The sequence below is a fragment of the Diaporthe amygdali genome (genome assembly GCF_026229845.1).
Source record: "Diaporthe amygdali strain CAA958 chromosome Unknown NODE_21_length_814164_cov_65_183785, whole genome shotgun sequence".
In the NCBI taxonomy this organism is placed as follows: domain Eukaryota; kingdom Fungi; phylum Ascomycota; class Sordariomycetes; order Diaporthales; family Diaporthaceae; genus Diaporthe; species Diaporthe amygdali.
The window spans coordinates 518942-540431 of NW_026517041.1; the positions used below are offsets into that span (position 1 = coordinate 518942).

The 21490-nt window shown below is 49.8% G+C and overlaps 4 protein-coding genes across 4 annotated transcripts; 2 read left to right on the top strand and 2 right to left on the bottom strand.

Annotated features, from left to right (window-relative positions):
• Positions 1-678: 678 nt before the first annotated feature.
• On the bottom strand, positions 679-3323 carry J7T55_001561 (uncharacterized protein; the record flags this gene model as incomplete). The annotated part of the gene is made up of 6 exons (XM_053145668.1): positions 679-1047; positions 1163-2088; positions 2152-2451; positions 2549-2612; positions 2873-3038; positions 3220-3323. The coding sequence occupies 6 exons, from the start codon at positions 3321-3323 to the stop codon at positions 679-681; spliced, it is 1929 nt and encodes a 642-aa protein (XP_052991822.1).
• Positions 3324-9193: 5870 nt separating this feature from the next.
• On the top strand, positions 9194-11291 carry J7T55_001563 (3-hydroxymethyl-3-methylglutaryl-CoA lyase; the record flags this gene model as incomplete). Its single annotated transcript, XM_053130038.1, has 6 exons — positions 9194-9377; positions 9445-9571; positions 9651-9718; positions 9800-9870; positions 9928-10238; positions 10763-11291. 6 exons carry the CDS (start codon positions 9194-9196, stop codon positions 11289-11291), a joined length of 1290 nt encoding a protein of 429 aa, XP_052991823.1.
• Positions 11292-12714: 1423 nt separating this feature from the next.
• J7T55_001564 (carbamoyl-phosphate synthase subunit L) lies at positions 12715-18409 on the top strand (the record flags this gene model as incomplete). The annotated part of the gene is made up of 9 exons (XM_053130039.1): positions 12715-12938; positions 13000-15047; positions 15596-16452; positions 16516-17014; positions 17084-17341; positions 17646-17728; positions 17803-17940; positions 17998-18182; positions 18298-18409. The coding sequence occupies 9 exons, from the start codon at positions 12715-12717 to the stop codon at positions 18407-18409; spliced, it is 4404 nt and encodes a 1467-aa protein (XP_052991824.1).
• A 523-nt stretch (positions 18410-18932) lies between these two features.
• Positions 18933-21424, bottom strand: J7T55_001565 (uncharacterized protein; the record flags this gene model as incomplete). Its single annotated transcript, XM_053130040.1, has 7 exons — positions 18933-19625; positions 19706-19862; positions 19937-20154; positions 20209-20281; positions 20340-21105; positions 21171-21342; positions 21404-21424. The coding sequence occupies 7 exons, from the start codon at positions 21422-21424 to the stop codon at positions 18933-18935; spliced, it is 2100 nt and encodes a 699-aa protein (XP_052991825.1).
• Between the last annotated feature and the right edge of the window lie 66 nt (positions 21425-21490).

A 21490-nucleotide genomic window follows, 5' to 3' on the forward strand; every position in this document is an offset into this window, starting at 1 on the left:
ATATTTGAACACAAATCGTGGCTGTGGCTCATCCAGAACGCGCATGGGTGTCAAAGGGAGCCACTTCCAGATTCAGGAGACATCGACCGCGTTGCACAGGAACGGGCTGTACGCACTATTCTGATTACTCCAGGCCTAGTTGCTGTGGGCGGCTCGGGTTGGCTCGGGACTGTGGAGTAATCGCATTTTTGTGTAGCCGGACAGTACACGGGGCTGCGTACAAAGCAAGATTTTCAAGTAGGGAACGTGACTACCATGTCCGCTTGGCTCTGTCACAACATGCATAAGGCTGGCGTGCATGCAGTGTGGCTTTCCGGAGGTTTCTAATTTCGGAAGATGGCGTTGATCGTCCAGGTACATCTGCGCTGAACAGATGGCCGAAGTGCTGGACTAAGACCCCGTGTCGAGCAGCGGTTAGGCCGAGCAACTCACTAGGAGGATGCGTACTAATCCTGATACCGGAAAACCCAATGCGGCTTAAAAATTGACCCGAATGCGAGCGAGTACGAGGCTAGCCCCACCAGATGAGAATGCTACTGTTAATTATTCAATGACATGTATCAAGAATCCACGTAATATAGCAGCAAAAATATTGTAACAACTCAAAGAATGATTTTGTAGACGACTGACTCCTTTTCCTTTATGCAAAGTTGCCGGTGCGCCTATTACCGCCATGGCTTATGCTTGACCGCTGCCTGAAGGAAGATCGAGAAGATAATCCAGGGAATGGATGTCGAAGTTCTCGAAGACCATTTGGTCTGAATGGATTTGATCAGAGGACGGCATATAGATATCGTCCGTCGCCGTCCCTCCTACACTCATTTCTAAGCTCCCACAGGGAGTGTCCTGGGGTACTTCTCCTTCGGCTGGGGCCACTGGATCGGGCCGTGTAGGCATAACGAGCGTACCGTCGGAACACATGGTCCCATAGTCCACCATCGACCACAAGGTCGATTCAAATTCTGGGTCCAGCGCTGGTTGCGCACGGGGGTCAAGAATAGAAGCGAAGATGTGTCCGTGTTCCTTGAAGGATAACAGTCGGCTTTTCTACAATGCATGTGTTAATTAAACGGGCGGAATGATTCCGAGAAAAGTTTGAGGCTTCATGTGATATTCCTTGCCCATGGGACCCCGTGATGGGAAGCACACAAGAAGCACTTACCATCTTGGAGGCATGCCGCCAGAACAAGCCCATACGGTCCAACGTGTCTATAATATGTTGGATGCTCTCTTCGAGCTCTGCGCAACGCTGTGGCCTTTTGTTTTGTGCCGCATGGAAATGGAGCACTAGGACGCTACCAGCGACTGCAACCGAGTACGCATAGAATGAGGACGCGACATGACAGCCGGACTTCGCCGCATCGACGAGGAAGTTTGCAAGCTTACGGGCATGCTCAGCTCCAGTCCGGAAAGCCCGTGAAAGGAAGCTCGGAGGGGCTCCGTCGGATAACTCTGGTAGGTGTAGCCGCAGGAGAAAGGGATGATTCAGCAAAATGTGGCACAGATGGAAGACCGCGTGAGCAAATATTACATGACCTATTGCCTGGTGATCAATACCATCGTCTCCCGTCGTCAGCTTATTGTCAGCGATTATTTCCTCAATGGACCGGTCATCGACTTGCAAGTGAGACTCAACCAGCAAGAGGAAGGAGTTGATCGATGCCATATTGGACGTGGACTCCCAAGGCGGTATCTCGCCCCTTCTGCGCTCATGGAGGACGTAGCGGGCGCATCTGCCAAGAGCAGACCCAACCAGCAGGGCTAGAGCAAAATTTCCGCACGTGGACAGAGACTCGGCGTCCCATTTGTGCAGTTGATCGAGTGTGGCCGTCCTCTTCTGGCCGCCATTGCGGAATGTCTGCTCGTCGCAGGGCAGCTGGACCTGACAATCCTCATCCGAAATGGCTGGCGGGCGAGATTTGCCACAAGACACTAGTTTGTCCAGAAGATAGATGGACCAGAACACCCTCCTTTGCTCTTCTCGCTCGACATTGGAGAGTTCCTCGCTGGGCTCCTTCATCAGTTGGAGGTCCTGGGCAATTCTGATGGCCAGGCCGATCTTCAGCCATCCTGAGCTGATTCGGCCGGCTATTGGTTTAGGTTAGAGTCAATTGCCGCGACCCAGGAAGTAAAGGCTGTCTCGATACTCACAAGTAAAATCGATGATCGCCAAGATGTTTGTTGTCTGAGCTACGTGGATACTCGGCGAATTTTCGGCTGTCATGTGGTCGTTCAGGACGGAGAGCCATGCCTCCCTCGCATAGGCAGCCTGCGCCTCCTGAACTGCACCACGGTAGAAGTCGAGATCTGCAAATCGAAGAGCACTTGCGATGACGGCAAACACAAGACATTTTGGTAATGACCCGCTTTCAAGTTTGCGCCTGAAGCTCTCCTCCTGGAAGTACGAGTATGGCTGGTTATGGACTCGGACGAAATACGTATCGATGAGTGCTTCCACGATGCTGTGAGGCGGCAGTACATTGAATCTTCTAGACATTGTAAGTTATCAAGTGGATTATTTTCATGAAATATTAAAGGGAAACCATACTTCTGATGAGCTGTAGAGGACATCCAGGGTCTATAGAGGATATGGGAGGGTCGACGGCGACGCGCTGTTGTGTCGTAGTTTCTGTCGGTTGTGTTCGAATGTGGGGAGGATCCTTCAGGGCTGGAAGGACCGTCGCTCAAGGATCTATAAATGATTGTTAGTTTCCCAATATATGGAGATCAGATGCATAGCATCACGTGCCTCTGTGCCTCGCTGAGCCTGGCGAGTTGGTCTTCGATGGTCCTTATCCTTTGCAAAAGCTCGGACTGTGTGTCTCTTCAGTTTCTACAAGTATAGACCCCAATACCACGAAGTTTTTCTCACATTCTGAGAGCCGGGTTCAGCACCAGATGTTATCTGAGAGCTCTGGAGTGTGGCCAGAGCCGCAGACGTGGAGGTCGCCGAGTATGGCTCATAGTGACAGGAGCGCTTGATTCGCTTGCAATTGACGCATTGGGGCTTCTCGCCCGAGCATTTGGTCTTGCGCTGCCTAATGCCAATTGTGAGCTAGCTCATTCGTGTCTGCAACGGAAACTTCATATTTCTGTAAACCTGGTGCTGATTTGAGCCGAGAGTGGGCGGAGCCACCTGGTCAAATATGCGTGCGGCATCGATTGAAGACACTCAGGATATTACCCCTGACGCCCGGACGTCTGTATAGGGTTACGTACCGGCAGTTGCTGCAAGCCTGACGAATGCGCTTGATGACCCCGGCGTGCTGCGGTTCCAGGGTGATGTGAGGAGGAAATTGTGAACCTAGACGAGTAGACTCCATCGTTGAGGTCCTTCAACGACATTGCTGAGAAGGAGTGTAGAGCAGCCTGAGGCTGATGTCAGAAGCCAACTACCATCGTGATCAGCGTTCCCCACGGACCCGAAGCATGGACATCTGTCAAATTGCGGGGAACCTTGGTTGTCCCAACCCATGATCCTCATAGGCTTCAGAATAAGGTTTACTAATGCCCATATCCAGTTAGCAAGTACTGGGAACGTATCGTGCATATGCAGCACCCGGGGTGAGCCGCCATTTGGAGTGTACTCAGTACATCCTGTGCATAAGTGCCAGTAGTGACGTCTCCACCCAATATTGTTACAACAGCAGTTCACTTCGGTTTGCTGCCGTTGGCTCCTCTGTAAATGACACCGAGCGCGGTGTGCCTATTGATCAAAGGTACTTGATCATGTAATAGAAATCACAGAAATACCCAGGTATCCATGCAGCAAAAATGGTCGTGATTTGGTCAATAAGTGGAAAATGGATCAAATAATTAGTGCAAATACTATAATGAGTGAACAAGCTTCATGAGCAAGATCTTCACGATCAACAAACGGTCCAAGTAAGTTTGTTTCTATAAATCGAGATTTATCCCAGGGCATGGGTTGAATGGGAAAGCCGATTCTTTTTCTTTTCAGAGTCTGTCAAAAAACATTCCCCGAAGAGTATCTCCCTGTCCATCTTTCTTTCTAATAAAAGAAATGCTGTACAAAACATTCCTATTAGGTCTGCTCCAGAATATGCTCGTCCTAGTCAGTAGCTCCACATTATATCATTGCCTGGTCATCTATTGATACTGCCGGCATGGTAATCTCCCGGCCCATGCAAATAGTCAATTGACCTGTAGCCGCCGCCGTCCTTTTTCTTGTCATTTTTGGGTGGAGCGAAGCCGCACGAATTTTGAGGCAAGCCTTTTCTCAAACTAACAGAATAGCATCACTACTCTGAAAATACCGTGCGGCAATATGTCATTTGACACTTATCGGCTGAGCTTTGATAGATCCTGCCCTACATTTAGCAAGATGCATGCTCTAGTAGGAAAGGTGGCATATTATTACTCAGAGCTTTGGCTTGACTGTATTCTGCTTACCGGCACGATAAGCATCCCAGTCGACTTTCCGCCGTGCTTGAAATTCGCTTGCCCCGTAGGACCCCTCAGTCCCTGGCCGCAGCATTTCATCAAACAGTTCAGAGACACGTTGATGCTGTTCGGATTTTCCACCATATTTCCATCCCAAATCAACAAGCTCCTTGGACATGCGTGATCCGCTTGGAGACAAGAAACGTAGCGAGTCCACAAGACTATCCGAAGCATTCCCGAAACCATCCGCATGGCTGCATACAACAGTGACAACACCAATGGAGTGCAACTCCTCCGCCGTCACCGGCCTTCCGGTCAACATTGCCTGCCGTGCAAGTGAAACGCTCCATTCTCTCACCACGTACTTGGAGATCACAGCTGGACAAAGTCCAAGCTTGGCCTCTGATAGCGTAAAACTGGTTGACCTGGTACACAACCGCACTAGAACAAGAATTAATTAGTAGCTGCCGGAATGCGAAGAAGAGGCATTTTTGCAAGGGTTGGCTCTTTAGTCTCACTTACAATCACAAGCGAAAGCCAACCCGACGCCCCCGCCGAAAGCAGGTCCGTTGACCGAGGCTATCGTCGTCTTGGAACAACCGTCGATCTTTTCGAAGAGGCCAGTTAGTCCTCGAAATAATGTGGCTCGTGTCTGGCTATCACTGCCTGTTCCCACTGCTCCTAGATCCATCCCGGTACAAAAGAATTTTCCCTCTGCCGTAATAACGATTCGTGTTATGATTTCGTCGTTATCTAGAGTTGAGAAAGCTTCATCAAGCTGAGAAATCATCTTCGCCGAGAGGACATTGCCTTTCTGGGGGTTATCGAGAACGATTTTGCCGATGGGTCCGCTTCGAAATACGGATACAAGATCGGTTTTGCGTGATAAAATCCACTCAGGCCGCTTAGTTTGCTCTTTGAGTTTTGACCGTTGAGTAATGTTCTTTTTTGCCAAAAGAGCTGCCCCAGCCCGACTCTGATTGTCCTGTCCAAGTTTTCTGGAAATCCAATCCCCCACATCAGCCAGCTTCGCCAGATCAATGCCCGTGTGGACACCTGCATGCTCGAAGAGATACACCAGATCTTCTGTGGCGACATTTCCTTTTGCGCCCGGTGCAAAGGGGCAACCACCCAGACCCGCGACGCTGCTATCAAATGTCCTTATCCCACACTGGTAGGCCTCCCAAGCGTTGGCCAGAGCCTGCCCGTGCGTATCATGGAAGTGACCAGCCAGCTTTTCTGGGCCGATGCCTTGCTCGCGGAGGTAGTTGACCAACTCTCGTACTTGCAGCGCCGTACCAACGCCTAGTGTGTCTCCCAGGCTAACCTCGTAGCAACCCATATCGAGTAAGCTCTTGGTGGCGTGGTGGACCATAGTTATTGGCGTCGGCCCATCATAGGGATCAGCAAAGACACATGACACGTATCTGTATCTCAGAACACCATGATTAGAAATTTGTGTCAAATGAGGCACTGCTGTTTTTGAGTACGAAAATAAGTCATGCTTACCCGCGGACTGTCAGACCGCTCTCAATAGCCTTGGCTGTGACGGCCTTGGCTCTCGGGAGGCCCTCATCAACAGAGCAATTTATATTCGCCCGACTAAAACCCTCAGTTGCACTGACAAACACTGCCACTTCTTTGATTTTATGTTGGACTGCAATTCCCAGGCCCTTGTTGTTCGGTACCAGACAGGATAGTCGGATGCCTGGCTTTTCTCGCAAGATGTTCTGCACCAGACTTGACGAAAGGATTTGATGGTTATCGGCGAGCTGAGGAATTGCTCGAGGCGAGACCACTGACGTTATCTCAATATCTTTGATACCAGTGTGTATGAGCCTGGAGATCAAATCCAATTTGGTATTCGTCGGGATGGTTGGCTTGACGTTCTGGAGGCCATCTCTTGGTCCAACCTCGAAAATGCGAACCATTGCCATCTCTGCTTCAAACTCGAGTCGCTAGTATCACGTTGCGGATTGGGCGTGTTTCTAATCTAGCTTAAGTTATGCGCTGGCGCCGAGCCACCATCTCGACATTCGATATAAATGGGTCAGCTTTACCTGGTCTCTTGGCCCGTCAAATTGTCTGGGCAAGCGGTCCGGGCCCCAATGCCCGCACATCCCCGGGCCGGCCACAGGGTTCGGGAAATGGGAATTTGGTGAGCTGAGATACTCCGCACAAGACATGTTCCAAACCCATTTCGCCGTCTTAAGAACCTGGGACATCCAAATTCATGGGTCAAAGGCCATTGGATCAAGTGTAATACTGTGTAGAGCTCGAGTTTTGGAGAAATTTTTGTTCTGTGGTGGTCTGACTGCAATTCGAACAGGGAGTTGTTGAATTCACTCGGATCCTAGCTAAGCGCATACTGTTCCGCAAATTGAGTATTCTTAGGCTGCCTCTGGTTAAGGCTGGCCATCTATGCAATGTCGATCTTGTGTATGAGAAGTACGTCATTGTATTTATATTCTCGCCCGAACTTTCTGCTTTCTCAACAGTGCGTTTCCTTGTTCACGTATCAAATGCTTCTTGTACTTCCCACTTGCGGTCTTGGGCAGTTCTTGGTCCACCCCTTCGTCACCTAGCCAGAAAATATGCTGTGGAGCTTTGATTCGATCCAGGCTTGAGGTGACCCAATCTCGTATCTCCTGTTCCCTGGGTCGATTTCCTTCGGTGCCTTTGAGGAAACAGGATACCACTTCACCGTACCGGGGATCGTCTAGGCCAATCACGCAGCACTCTTTGACTCCGGGGTGTCCAAGCAGATGGTCCTCAATCTCAGCTGGGGAAATATTCTCGCCTCCTGTGCGTTTTTGAGTATTAATATGTCAGTTTGGGATCAGGATAAATGAAGCTAGAAGTGGCTGGAAGTCATCGAAGACCTACCACGAATAATGATATCCTTGATCCGTCCGGTGACATGTCCATAGCCAGCATCGTCGAGGAACCCCTCATCACCTGTGTGCATCCATGTGATTCCATCCGTGTCTGGTCTCATCACCTCTTGAGTCTGGGCTTCTTCCCTCCAATAGCCCTTCTGCAACGCGAAACCACTAGTACAGATCTCTCCTCGAGCCCCGCGCGGAAGGGTCTTGCCATCAGCGTCCACAATCTTGGCGGCGGTGTGTGGAAGAACCCGTCCCACGGTGGTGAATCTTTTATCACGGCTGTCTTTAGGAGATGTGATAAATGTGACCGGGCTTGTCTCTGTCATACCATATGCGATGAGCATATTAGAAATATTCATCTCGCGTTCTAAGCGGCTCATTAGGGATGGAGGGACTGGTGAAGCGGCAGCCACGCCAGTCCGTACTGTCTCGATTCGGTGAGAAGAGCTCTTCAATGCCTCGAGCATCGACAAAAACATGGTTGGTACTCCGAGAAGTGCAGTGGCTTTCTCATTGACCACAGCATTGAGTGTAGAGTTCACATCAAATGTTGGAGACGGAAATACAATCTTGCTGCCAGAGCAGAAAGACGCTAGGAACCCGATAACAAGACCAAAACAGTGGAATAATGGGCACGGACAGCAAACGACGTCGTTCTCAGCTAATTGCATAGCGAATCCGACATAGCGGCCATTATTGATTATGTTGCTTTATAATATGTTAGCAGCAATGACGAGTACAGTGTGTGAAGAAGAGGCATACTCATAGGTTAAAGCAGCGGCTTTTGGGAGGCCCGTGGTTCCTAGTTCCATGTTCTAAGTGGCAATCCATCAATATAGCTGGAGAGGCTTACCAGAGGTGAATTGCAGGTTCACCACGTCTGACGAGGCAACTTTTCGCTCAGCCCTGTCCAAAGTCCTGTCATTTATAAAGACAGATTGTCCACAGTTCAAGAAGTCAGTATAACTTCGAAAATTAGCCCCATGGCTAGGACTCGGGGATTCTGCAAGTGAGACAATGTGACGAATCGACGACTTTGATCCAAGAGTCCGAAGAACCGCCTGTACATGGCCGGCTAGGCTTCGGCGTCCGATTTCTGGAGCAATGAAGAGCACCTTGCAGCCTTCCGAGATATATACGAACTCAGCAAGCGCATTCTTCAGAGGCTTGCAAACACATCACTCATGAACTTACCGGTACGAGCAATCATTGTGTCTAGTTCTTGAGGCGAGAACGTATTGTTAAACACGGCGGCAGGACTGCCAATTCTCCCAGCCCCGAGAAAAATTTCGATATACTGGTAGCAATTTCCAGCCATAATTCCCACGCATTCTCCGCGCTTGACGCCAGTGTCCAGAAGAGCCTTAGCCACTAGGGCACTGCGCTCCCCGAGTCTTGCATAGGTGAGGCGGGCTGACTGCCATGGTACGATTACCGCCTCTCTCTCCGCGTATCTGGTCGCTTGTTCTTTTATTATTTCTGCAAGAGTCTTTTTCCATAGAGGCGGTACACTGGGCCCATAAACCAATGAGTCTTCGTTCTTGTGGTCATTGTGAAGCGACTGCGTCTTGGACTGTTCTCTCGATTCGGGTGATGCCATGGTGATGAGCAATGGGCTAACAAAAATACGGTGCACTACAACCAATCACCAACATTTGGTTCAGTTGAATTAGATTCTGCAATCTGCTTCGCATGATATGTTGTCTCATGATGTATCTAATTATGTGATTGCACCCGCAATCACCGGGGTCGTATGCGGAAGCCGGTCCGGCAGATCTTAGCTGGGCGGTGCATAACCAGGATCTTCAGAATTAGCAACTCTGGGGGATGATAGGTCACGGCTTTCTAACGATTTGAGACTCGACATCATCTACAAAGGATTTGTCAACTATTTTGTAAACATGGCGAGTGGTCAATCTTTTCCCGTCGAAAGATCATCCGTTGATATTCGGGGCCCCGAGTTGGAGGGCGTGCGGTCAAAATGGGAGGGGATTTTGCAGGACTTCCAAGAGCGGCTCAAGGAAGTCTCGTCAGAGGGCAGCGTTGCATCTTGTTCCAGGCATCAAGATCGAGGACAACTCTTGCGTACGATTCTCTGTCTATTCCAATCCGTGTTCATGATTCAAAAGCTAATGCTTCTGCCCACTGTCAGCAAGAGATCGCATCGCCTTACTGCTGGACTTCGACTCGCCATTCCTTGAGCTCGGCCCATTTGCTGGACACAAATTACCGACTTCAAACAATTGCGCCAATATAATTGCTGGCATTGGAACAGTCAGGTGGGTTCATTCCAATGGTTCTTAGCTCCAGAATCCGGGGGTGTCTACTGCCAAGACTGACAGAAGTATTGTTCTCCAGTGGTACACGATGTCTACTAATGTCCCACATTCCAACTCAAGATGGCGGTGCGTGGAACGAATACACAGGTATGTGCTCTCGATTTTCGAATCATATTGACTCAATTTTATAACGATGTCTAATTAAGGCGCATATGCTTGCGTACACAGTGCAGAAGGTGAACCGCATAATGGAAATAGGCATGGAGAACGACCTGCCGCTGATTTCCTTGGTTCAATCGGTAGGCAAGACTGGCCCTCATCCCTTTTGTCTGAAAAATATTAATCTTTCAACCTAGGCTGGCGTGTTTCTCCCGCAACAATTCCGAGTGTTTCACAAAGGAGGACAGCTTTTCCGCGATCTGGCATTAAGATCACAGCAAGGAAAACCGTCGTGTGCCATCGTCTTTGGCTCTTCGACTGCTGGAGGGGCCTACCATCCGGCACTATCAGATTACACAATTTTTGTTGAGAAGCAGGCCCAGGTATTTCTTGCTGGGCCACCTCTAGTCAAGATGGCTACTGGAGAGACTGTCGTTGCCGAAGAGCTGGGCGGAGCAGACATACATGCGACGACGACTGGACTGGCAGATCAAATTGCGGTAGATGAGTACGCTATTCGCTATCCGTTGGGCCTCTGAGAGCCAAACACTGACAGTTGTTAAGATTCGATGCCATACAAAAAGCCCGTGAATGGGTGGTTACGCTTCGGACCCCGGATCACCGAATCTGTTAGCTCACAAGACTATCCCCGCCTTACCTCCTCGTTATCCGATCGAAGATCTGTTGTCACTGGTTGACCCGGACATTCGCAAGCCTTTTGATATGCGTGAGGTTTTGCTGCGCATTGTGGACGATTCACGTCTACTGCAATTCAAACCTAAATACGGCCCAAGCATGATAACAGCTCGAGCGCATATTCTAGGTGGGGTTAGCTCTACCATTGGTGATTAATCACTAACAAGGCTTGTTGAGGATTCCCAGTTGGCATAGTTGCCAACCAACGGCCGATAATACACGTACAAGAGGCACTGAAAGCGGCACAATTCATAAGAACCTGTAATCAGGAGTACGATTATGCCAGACCTGACATTGCTTTAGTTTATCATATGGCGAGCTAACACTGAGCTGCAGGCTCATCCCTATTGTATTCTTGCATAACGTCACAGGTTTCATGGTTGGGCCCAAGGCAGAACATGCCGGCATAATAAAGGCTGGCGCGCAGCTCGTGTCAGCCGTCAGCTGTTCTCAAGTCCCTCACATCAGCATAATCATGGGGTCCTCCTACGGCGCTGGGAACTATGCCATGGCTGGACGCTCTTATAGGCCTCGATTCCTCTTCTCATGGCCAACAGGACGGTGCAGTGTCATGGGGCCTGACCAGCTAGCTGGTGTTATGGAGAACATTCAGCAAGCAAAAGCCAGGACTTCACCAGATGGCCCTGCGTCGCAGGCGGCGGTCAAGGAGGGGAAGGCCAGGACGCAGGAGCTCCGAGACCAGGCAATCAAGGACGCTGAGTGCTATGCGACGAGCGCAATTCTGGTTGACGACGGGGTGATCGATCCCCGAGATACAAGAGACGTATTGGGCATGTGTTTGGAAGTCGTTAAATTGCCCACCGTTGAGGATACACAGAGCCACCGGCTCTTGGCTAGAATCTGAAGTCTTTGGTATTGCATATAACATACTTAAGCATCATGGGAAGTCCCTGATAAATATTTGATTCCTATCGATATATGGGGTACCATCAAGCGGACTACGACTGTCCTAATTCACTGATTCCGAGAGACTTGAAAGCTTTACTACCTACCAGGGGGAGGGGGGGTTTCTGACATGATTTCGCAATACACACATATTCTGCAATGATATTAACATTAAATCAAAATTTGGACATAATAACAAAATGCTAACAAAAGACTAAAAAATAATTGCCAGGTTAAAATCTAATCAAAAGGCTAATATTATGTCGACATGATGTTAAGGTTGATTCTATGTTAACCTATGTTAACCCATGTCAACCCATATCAGCGCATGTCCAAACTACCCTTATAGATTCCAAATTTATTTCTATTTTTAGATATTTCCGTAATTCCGTAGCTCATTTCATAGTATATAGTCAAGCCAGAAAAGAAGTAATGAAGAGTTGGGTGGGGGACGATTCTTGAAAGGCTTGTGATAGGCTTTTTTTTGGGATTTGATGTTGTGGTTGACATCATGTCAAAGCATGTCAAGAACGATTTCATGTCAACAACAACTTCATATCAACAACGCACAAATAAAGACAGATATACAAAAATTAATACTGTCAAAACCTTGATTACATGTCAACACAATGTCAATATTTAATTGACATTCTATTGTTATGCTATTCAAAACCCCCCTTCCCCCTGGTAGGTATAGCATTCCAGTGCCTACTAAGTCTGCCTGTGCGGTTGCTCTCTAGAGCCCTGCCAACGAAATTCAATGTGGTATCCAGGTTGAATCTTCCCCGGAGTCCCTGAACAAGCCTACCAATAAGCGGGACTGCTTACGGGGTGTTCTGTGTCCTGCAACTCGGGAAGGTCAGGCCTGCCCTGCGGCCCGATGGTGAACGTCCACATCTGGCGACCGGGATCGGATGCGGACCTCGGTCCGTCTCTCCACACTTGCCCGGGCACACGGACGGAAGCGGACCGATCGTATCCTGCCGAAGCGGCACCGCGGTACAGGCCGTGCTGAAGAGAAGTTGTCCGTCATTTTCTTGTACCGGATCGAATTCAGTCGCAACCCGGTCAACCCCCCCCCCCCCCGAAAATCCTCTGACCTTTGTACTGGACCTGCAGGGAAAATTCGGGTTTCCCGGAGCTTGCCTATCCTTGCAGCACGTCACTAGGCAGACCGCTGGTGCAGTAAACCCTACTGGGACTCGATCCAGTAATTCTTTTCCCCTTTAGTATAGTCTAGGTAGTACAGAGAAGTTTAGTACCGAACGCTACGAAAATCAACTCAAGTGCTATCACAGGTAGCCGTTCAAATATTTGTTATCCTTGCAGGACAACTCGTGATAGACGAATGATACTTGAGGTGGCACTGGGCAAGAATCATCATGCTGGAAGGATCGAATAGAAAGCAACTGGCCAGTCTGACTCCTGAAATGCCATACTCAGTCTCATATCACCGTGAGCTCTTTGTTGCAGCGCTCCCTCCAGTCAAAGACGGCACCACCAGAATTCGAAAGCTCTTGGTTGCAAACCGAGGCGAAATCGCTTGTCGCATCATTTCAACCTGTAAGGAGCTCGGAATTGCCTCGGTAGCTGTTTATACCCAGGAGTAAGTGGGAGAATCCATGTTGAGCCTTGCAATATATCAATCAAACTAACAGCATTTGTAGAGATTCTGCATCGCAACATGTCACCAAAGCAGATCAGTCAGTGTGCATCGGCAGCATCAAAGGCAGCTTGAAGAATCCGTTTCTCGACATTGATGTTATCATCCAGGCTGCCCTTGCTACTGGGGCGGAAGCTATCCACCCCGGGTATGGATATCTTAGTGAGAATGCTGCATTCGCTGACCGCACTCGGCAAGCCGGCCTCATCTTCGTCGGGCCTAGTGGGGCCGCTATGTCGGCTTTGGGTGATAAACGTCTGGCCAAGGAGTACTTGCAGAAGCATGCGCCTGATGTGCCGCTGATTCCAGGCTTCTCGGGGAAAAGTCAAGACCCTGCCGATCTAGTCAAGGCAGCAACAGAGATCGGGTTTCCCGTGATGCTGAAGGCTGCTGCTGGGGGAGGTGGCAAGGGGATGCGAGTCGTGCGTGACGCTCAGCAGCTACAAACCGAATTGGCAAGTGCGCAGTCAGAGGCTCAGCAATCGTTCGGACATAGTGACTGTATTCTCGAGAAGTTCATTGAGAAAAGCAAACACATCGAAATACAGATCGTGGGCGACCGGCACGGCGAGGCAGTCTCATTCTTCGAGCGGGATTGCTCTGTGCAGCGACGGAATCAAAAGGTCATCGAAGAGACCCCTTGCTTGTTCTTAGACGACAGAGTGCGGTCGCAGATGGCCAATACTGCGATCCGTATTGTCAAGCTTTTAGCATACGAAGGCGCCGGCACTGTCGAGTTCGTATTTGACACGGCCGGGATGAAGTTTTACTTCTTAGAGGTCAATACGCGGCTCCAAGTTGAGCACCCGATCACTGAAGAGGTAACCGGAGTCGACTTAGTGGCACTGCAGCTCTTCGTGGCATCAGGCGGCAGACTTCGGGATTTACCTATTTTGCAAGAACTCAAGCAGACGGGACATGCGATCGAGTGCCGGCTATGCGCGGAGGATCCTCGTCGGAATTTCCTCCCTGACCACGGTAATATCATGCTATGGAGACCGGCGCAACTAGGACGAACATTCAACTCCGTAGTACGGTACGAAACGGCTATGCGGTCGCCGTGTACCGTGTCCATTTTCTTCGACTCTATGATCTGCAAGATCGTGGTATGGGCTCCTACCAGATCCGAAGCCATTGAGCGCATGGCGAGGGAGCTCGCCAACACCGCCTGCATGGGAGTCAAGACCAACCAGCTTTTTCTCCAGAGCTGCCTGTTGCATGACGCATTCAAAGACCTGGGATACACGACGGCATTCATTCCCTTCAACCTCCCAGATCTGCTCGGAAATCCATATCTCAAGCATCTGCCGGAATATCTACCACTGGTTCCAAGCATCTATTTGGAAAGACTGCGGCAACTTCGACTGCCAGGCCGAGCCGCTTTCCAAGGAGTGCGTGCAAGATTCCACAACCAGAGTTATGACCCTTTCAGCTCTAGCTCTGAAGTGATTTCGTACAGCTCCTCAATTTCATGTCTACTACGACCATCCGGAAGTGCAGATTTCGATGCACAAAGAATTTACATCTACCAAATAGTGGCGGAATCGTGCTCTTCGTCGCGACTGGTTCAGCCGGCTGCGCTTTACAACGAAATCAGTCGAGCGATACGCAGCGGCGATGCATTTAAAGGGCCAGGATACCACATCAATATTATCAAGGCTGAAGGTCTGGCCGATCAGCTGACTCCCAGTGATGCGATATTGTTCGAAATCACAATCAACGGTAAAAGAGTGAAGGCATATATGGCTCTGCGTTCAGCACAGGACAGGAGTGAGGGGTCAGGCGAAGCAGATCGTGTTCTCTTGCATATGCCTGATATTGGCGAATGGCTGGAATTTCGTCGGGAAACATTGCTTTCCTTCTACTCGAGCCAGCGGAGACTCGTCGAGGCGGACTCGAAACTAACTGGGAAGCCAGCCACGATCAAGGCACCAATGCCGTGTAAGATCCTGTCGATCCTCAAAAGTCCCGGAGACCATGTAGAGCCAGGGGAGCGTGTCATGGTTACCGAGAGTATGAAGATGGAGCTGAGCATCTATGTGGATGCCGCTGGTAAATTTCGAACTAGATGGAAGGAAGGTGACGCCGTCGACGAAGGCAGTATCCTCTGCTCAGTAGATTCGGGGACAGAGAAATCGTAGGATGCGTTATCTATAATCTACAGACCATGTCTTATCTAGACTTGCAACTGTTGTTCATATGATTGGGTTGTTTTACACAGAGCTCGATCAGATTTGCAGGTATGGTCATTCCATGAGGCTGAGTCTGGTATTACCACTCATCAACTCAGGCAGCGTGCTACCTAGCGAACAATCCGTTGACAATCCATGTTATGTGTTTCATCATGAAATGACCAATCACACACGCTGAACCAATTTGCACTCTCACGTTGGCAATGCGCTATCCTGGGTTCGACTCCGCACCCAATCCGAGTTCTCCGCAACTCGGGTCTACGGTCCGTCATAACAGTGTGTATGTGCTTCTTTACGACCGCCATTTTTCAGCATGCAATGGGGTCCAATTTGGCTGAAATGCACCTTCATTGTTTCAACTGGCCCGTTTCATCATGGCATGTTGCTATATTGCTGCCTTGTGCATAGGTACCCTCGTCAAGGCTTGCCAGTTCCTCGACTTGGACGAGAGCATCCGCTATAACGAGAATGGCGGGTCAGAACTGTCTGAGACTCACTCAAGTTTCCATACAAAAGGCGGAACATCAAGCCAGCCTGCATCACAGCCATCTGCACTGGTCCTTTCGCTTTCCGGACTGACCTGTGCTGCCTGCGTAGGCACTGTCCAACGCGCGCTCTCAGACATCCCATCAGTCGAGCATGCCCGTGTTTCTCTTCCCTTACAGCAAGCCACGGTGGTAGCCCAGAAGGGTAAAGCCGTGGACGAGAAGCAGCTCATTAGCGCTGTGAATTCTGTGGGCTACAGTGCTGAGATAGGGCCTCGGTCTCCCAAGGAGATCATCGACATGCTTCAGTCAAGGCAGGAGGTAGAACACCTAAAGGACAGCTTCGCCAGGGTTGCCCGCTACGCAGTTCTGATGCAGACTATTGGATATGCCGTCTCTAAACTCGAGCATAGGTGGCCGAGCTCGGGATTGAGAGCTCTCAATCTGTGGCTTGCGCTCGCCCTTGCCACATACTGTCAGTTCCGTCACGTCGCATGGATCCATTTAGATGGATGGAAAGCCCTGTACCACTCCAACCCTAGCATGAATACGCTTGTATCACTGTCCGTTTGCCTGGGCTTGTCATTCACGCTAGTCGACCTTCTCGTTCGCGGAGGGCTCGCTTCTTCATATCATGGCGCCACAGTCGGACTCACCCTTGTGATCTTGGGCGGGCGCTGCTTGGAGGCTTTGTCTCGTCGACAGTCATCAAAAGATCTTCTTGAAGTCTATAAGCCACTTATGAAATTAGAGTTCACGAGACTCTCTTCATCCGGACAAGTAAGTGAGATGGTGACGCTCTTATTCTAATACTCAACCTGCCTCGTCTAACCCCAATCACAGTTGGTCCCAAGTACATACATGAGGCCCGGGGATCATATCATCATAGAACCGTTTTCTGTGATTTCTTGTGATTGCTATGTTATCTCTGGGTCGTCACTTGTAAATCAGGCGGTCGTGACCGGGGAATCTATGCCAGCAAAGAAGACAGTGGGTGATTTCCTCTATGGTGGTACTCGCAACCTGAACGGCTCTTTGAATTGCGTCGTGCACAAAGAGAAAGGCCATTCGTTCTACGCACAACTGGTGGAAAACGTGACGAGCCTCAATACGTCAAAAGAAGGAACATATGGTTATGTTGAGAGCCTGACACGGTATTTCGTAACCGTGGTGATCCTTCTTGCAGCTATGGTGCCCGTCGTTGAGCAATATCTGCTCTCTGGCACTACAAGTCCCTACGACGTCTTACGACATTGTGTTGCACGTTCTATAACAATTCTTGTCAGCGCATGTCCATGTGCTCTTGGCTCAGCCATACCCTCAGCTATAGTCGCTGCGTCCTGTAAGTGTAACATAATTGCAATATCACCTTGGCTTCCTGTCCTAATCTGCTAATCACTATACTATGTAGACTCCCTGCGGAAGAATGGGGTACTCCTTACAGGTGGGGCTTCTACTATCGACAGGCTCGCTCGCACGACCTTTCTCGTCTTTGACAAAACTGGGACACTGACGGAAGCGTGTCTTCGTGTGGAGAAGCTGACGATCCCTGAGCAAGTATCACTCACGGAAGATGAGTTATGGACGATGATATGTGCATTAGAAGAGTATGGCGCCTCTGGTCATCCGATTGGCAATGCAATCTTCTCTGCGGGAGTACAGCGGCTTGGTGAGTCATGGATAAAGTTCAAGAGCTTCGGATCCGTTCAAGCCGCAAATGATTCGGACAGTGGAGGGTTATCTGGCTCTGTCGCTCTGAATGGAGAGGAGAAACAATGTCATTCGATCGTCTTGGGGAGCAGGAGATACTTGGAACGACACAAAGTGTCTTGTTGGTCAGGGGAAAGCTTCCCTAGCGATGAGAGCGCGATATTCGTCCATGTAGCAGTAAATGGAGTGTATGCGGGAACAGTTTTCCTTGTTGTAAGTCAAGTCTTTACAGTATAGGCGATCACTCCGGGTTTCTTATGCAGCTAACGTTGTCAAGGACGCTATCCGGACAGAGGCGGTGACCTCTATCCAGAAACTCAAAGGCATGGGCTACAGTTGTGGCATGGTAAGTATTACATGACATTCCCATCTCGTTATACCAGCCAGGAAAGGTTTTACTGAATATTTGACCCATATCAGCTTACAGGCGATACTGAAAAGGCTGCCAACCGAGTCTCGGTGTGCTTACAGGTTCCCATTCTAGCGTCTGGAGCCACTCCAGCAGACAAGTTACACCATGTCAATATGATCCGCGACAGTGGTAAGGTTGTCGCCATGGTGAGTACTTCCAATCACTATCACCACAATTCAAGGCAATTAATATTCATGATGTAGGTTGGTGACGGGCTCAACGACGCACTGAGCCTCGCGGCGGCAGACGTGGGCATTCGCATCTGCCACGAGGGCGCGGTTCCGACCACGGGTGCCGCCGTTACCATTGTTAACTCATCACTCAATGGAGTCAGTCTCCTTATTAGAGCCGCGCAGCTCACGCAACGGCAAATTCGATTCAACCTTACGTGGGTGGCTGTATACAACGTGATAGCCTTAAGCATGGCAGCAGGATTCTCACCCTTCGGCTTCACTTTAACACCGTGAGGAAGCCCAATTCCTCTGATTGACTCAGTGCTACAGACGCATACTGAAAAAGTTTGATCAGGTCCCTTGCAGCAACATTGATGTCATGTTCATCTATGTTCATCACTTTGCAGAGCTTTTGGCTCCAGTCCCAGCTGGCATCGCTTAGTTCGTTGACATAGTATTTGCGATGAACCTGCGGTATATAGAATCCATGAATTGCATAATGCATCTGATAGATGGAGCACAATTATCGAATCGGCCATAATGCACCAGGATATAGATGCTGGGTATTTGGTCCTGTTTAATGACGGAATTGCTTCCCGCCAGAGACTTGGCCTGACATGCAATGGCAGTGGCTTGTTATTACACGGGAACATAGAGATGCTCGAGATTTGAATTACCATCCAGCTTTCATTCCGATGGGAAACTAGCCCAGTCGCAAGGATGCAGTAATTGGACCAGTCTCTTCGACCTGAACAACCCCCAGGGTGATACTCTGGTGTAAGACGCATGTGTGTAGGATTCATTGTGATACTCCAAATTTTATGGTTTCACGTGATGAAATTCAAGGTGAGTACATTCTCAGAGCTTTGTTCTGGTTGTTGTCGGTTGTGTCAAATAATTAGAGGTCGCGTGAGACGGTCCCGGTCGGGAAGCGAACGCAGATAGAAAAGCAACCAAGGTACACTTCACGCAGCCGGCTTCAACAAAATCTGGGTCCGGCCATCCACCCTGACCTTCACGCTTGCCTTTCCTTCATCATCCACAGTGACAGAATCTCCCGTGCTGAGGGAGTACGCCTGCCCCGGTATCAGTCTCTCGAATCCCAGCTTAAAGACTCCGGGCTCTTTGCCATTGTACAAAACAAGGTCAAGTTGTTTGCCATCTTCACTGTATGCCTTCGCCACCAGGACGTCAGGGAATGGGGCTTCCTCCAGGATTGGGCCCTGAAGTGCGTTGTCGGCCGGACCATGGAGGGTAGCATTCGCCAGGTCTCTGTGCCGGATCAGCCGAGCCATCAAGAGAATAGATTGCAGCGAAGCCGACAGGCCAACGTTGCGTAATGCACCGTTTGGAGTCTTCTCCACCGGGTAGAACTTCGTGTCAACCTGGTCAATTGCCTCCTTGCGGATCTTCTCATCACCAAATTCACCAGCGGCGCCTGCCAGGAAGACCCGCACTGCGCCCTTTCCGGATTTATAGTTGCAAGGGTCCATCAGGTCTGCGCCTTTTAGGTTGAGCACCTGGAGCTCGCTTTCTTCATTGTAGGCAATGTTCTCTTTGCGGATCATTGCCCAATTCCGATGGGCCAGGTGTGGAAGATAGGCCGTCAGAAGCATTGTATTGATACAATCGGTTGAAACGCCACATATGTTAGGTATCTATGTGAAGAACACAGGTCGGATCAGCAACTGTGTCTCATCTCTTCTAAGTTGATCCGAGTTGGAATTGGTGTGCTTACCGTCAGGCCAGTGAACTCGCTGCGCAGGGGTAGGATGCGCCCATCGCACTCGGTGAATTCCTCCTCCAAACATCGCTCGAAGCGATTCCGCAATTTCAGACTAAGGTCACGGCCAAGAATGCGGTCTGAAATTGTCAAACCAGCCATTCCGATAAGGCTGCGGAGACACATGTCAGTCTATAAAATGTCGCAGTCGGGCTCATGCCCGTATATTGTTTTGATAAGTCTTACTTGCAAAGAGAATAGGTCCAATTTGGTTCACAGGGATAAAGACAGTAAGGGTTGTCTGTCATATTAGTGTTCAGTGCGTCGGCTAGGCCCTCAAAATCCGTTTTGTAGTGTTTGCCGTCGTCGATCACAAATTCAAGGCAATTCTTCTTGTGATAACGTCGGTCTCCAGTCGATTGCTCGTAAAGTCCCATCGCACTGGCGAGATAACCAGTGACCATCTATTGTATAATCGGTCAGACAGCTCCTTTAAAGATGAAATTGTCCACACTCACGATGTTATCCTTCTTAATCGGATCCCAGTCGCTGAACTTAAGTTTGCCAAAAATAGACTCCCACTTCCAGTACCTAATATTTACGTCAGACAACTATACAGAGGCTCAGATGCGATAGTGGCTTCACTCACTTCATAACTCTCTTCTGGAGGCCCTTCTCAATGCAATTTTGTGATGCCTTTGACAGATACCCATGGAATCCAGGGGTGTAGTGGCACTGGTAGATGGAAAGCGCATCCACAACACTATTCAGCTGGTATCGAATAGCAGACGGTTGAAACTGCTCAATGATGTCATGGTAGCTGAAGTCATCCTTAGCAGAAAGACCTCGCTCGAGAGTCCACTGGACATGGCGCAATGTCTCAAGATCCACCTCACGCGATCCGGGGACCGGCGCGGGCACCGCATCTGCCATCTGCTCCGCCACGGCCGAGATCAGATACTTATTTCGCTCCTGTGCCTTGGTGAAGCCGGCCGCATTGAGGCGACTTGCATAGTTCATGACCCATGCCAGGCTTGCAAAGCAAAGCACGACCCAGACCGGCCCAGCTTTGTCCAGGATTCGTTGATCGGCAGCAAGGTATCCTGCAGCAGCGGCAGAGCCGAACCACAACGCAAATGGAAAGACTATGCCACCCATCATGAACCATACGGCAAGCGACACCGGTATTAGGATTACGGTGACGAGAAAAGCCGCGTAGGATATTAGCGACGGGATGGCAGTGAAGCCTGCTCCGGGGAACAGTAGACATAACGCAGCGGCTCGGTAGGCGGGATTCGAGACATTGTTGAATATCCACAGGCCGAAAATCGACATTGCTGTATACTGATATAGTGTTCGGCGCTGGTGATACTTCTTCACCATGCCGCGACCGGCGTTAGGTGGTATGAGAACATCTGTTAGTCAGGGTCAATCACCGTATTTGAGTTTGTTGTAGGCCAGGAGTGTATTGAGAGCTTACCTTGTATAGTCCATGGGCCCCATTCAAAATCTCCCACTGCCTGAGCTTGCCTTCCAGACTTGCCTTTAGTCTTTTCGGGCAACTGAGGCTTGCCTTGGTCGTGGGGCGGCGAGTAAGGGGGCAATTGTACTGGGTGATGGTCTGTCCCGTTGGAGACCGCGACCTTGGTGGCCTGTGAGGATGATTAATTTACGAGGAATTGAATGGCCCAGACTAGCGTCAATCGCACGTACAGTTGTCAGCGTAGTAGCCATTTCGTTGTGTAATCGAAATATTGAGGACTCGACAGAGCACTAATCGACAAGCAAAGACTCCTCTGG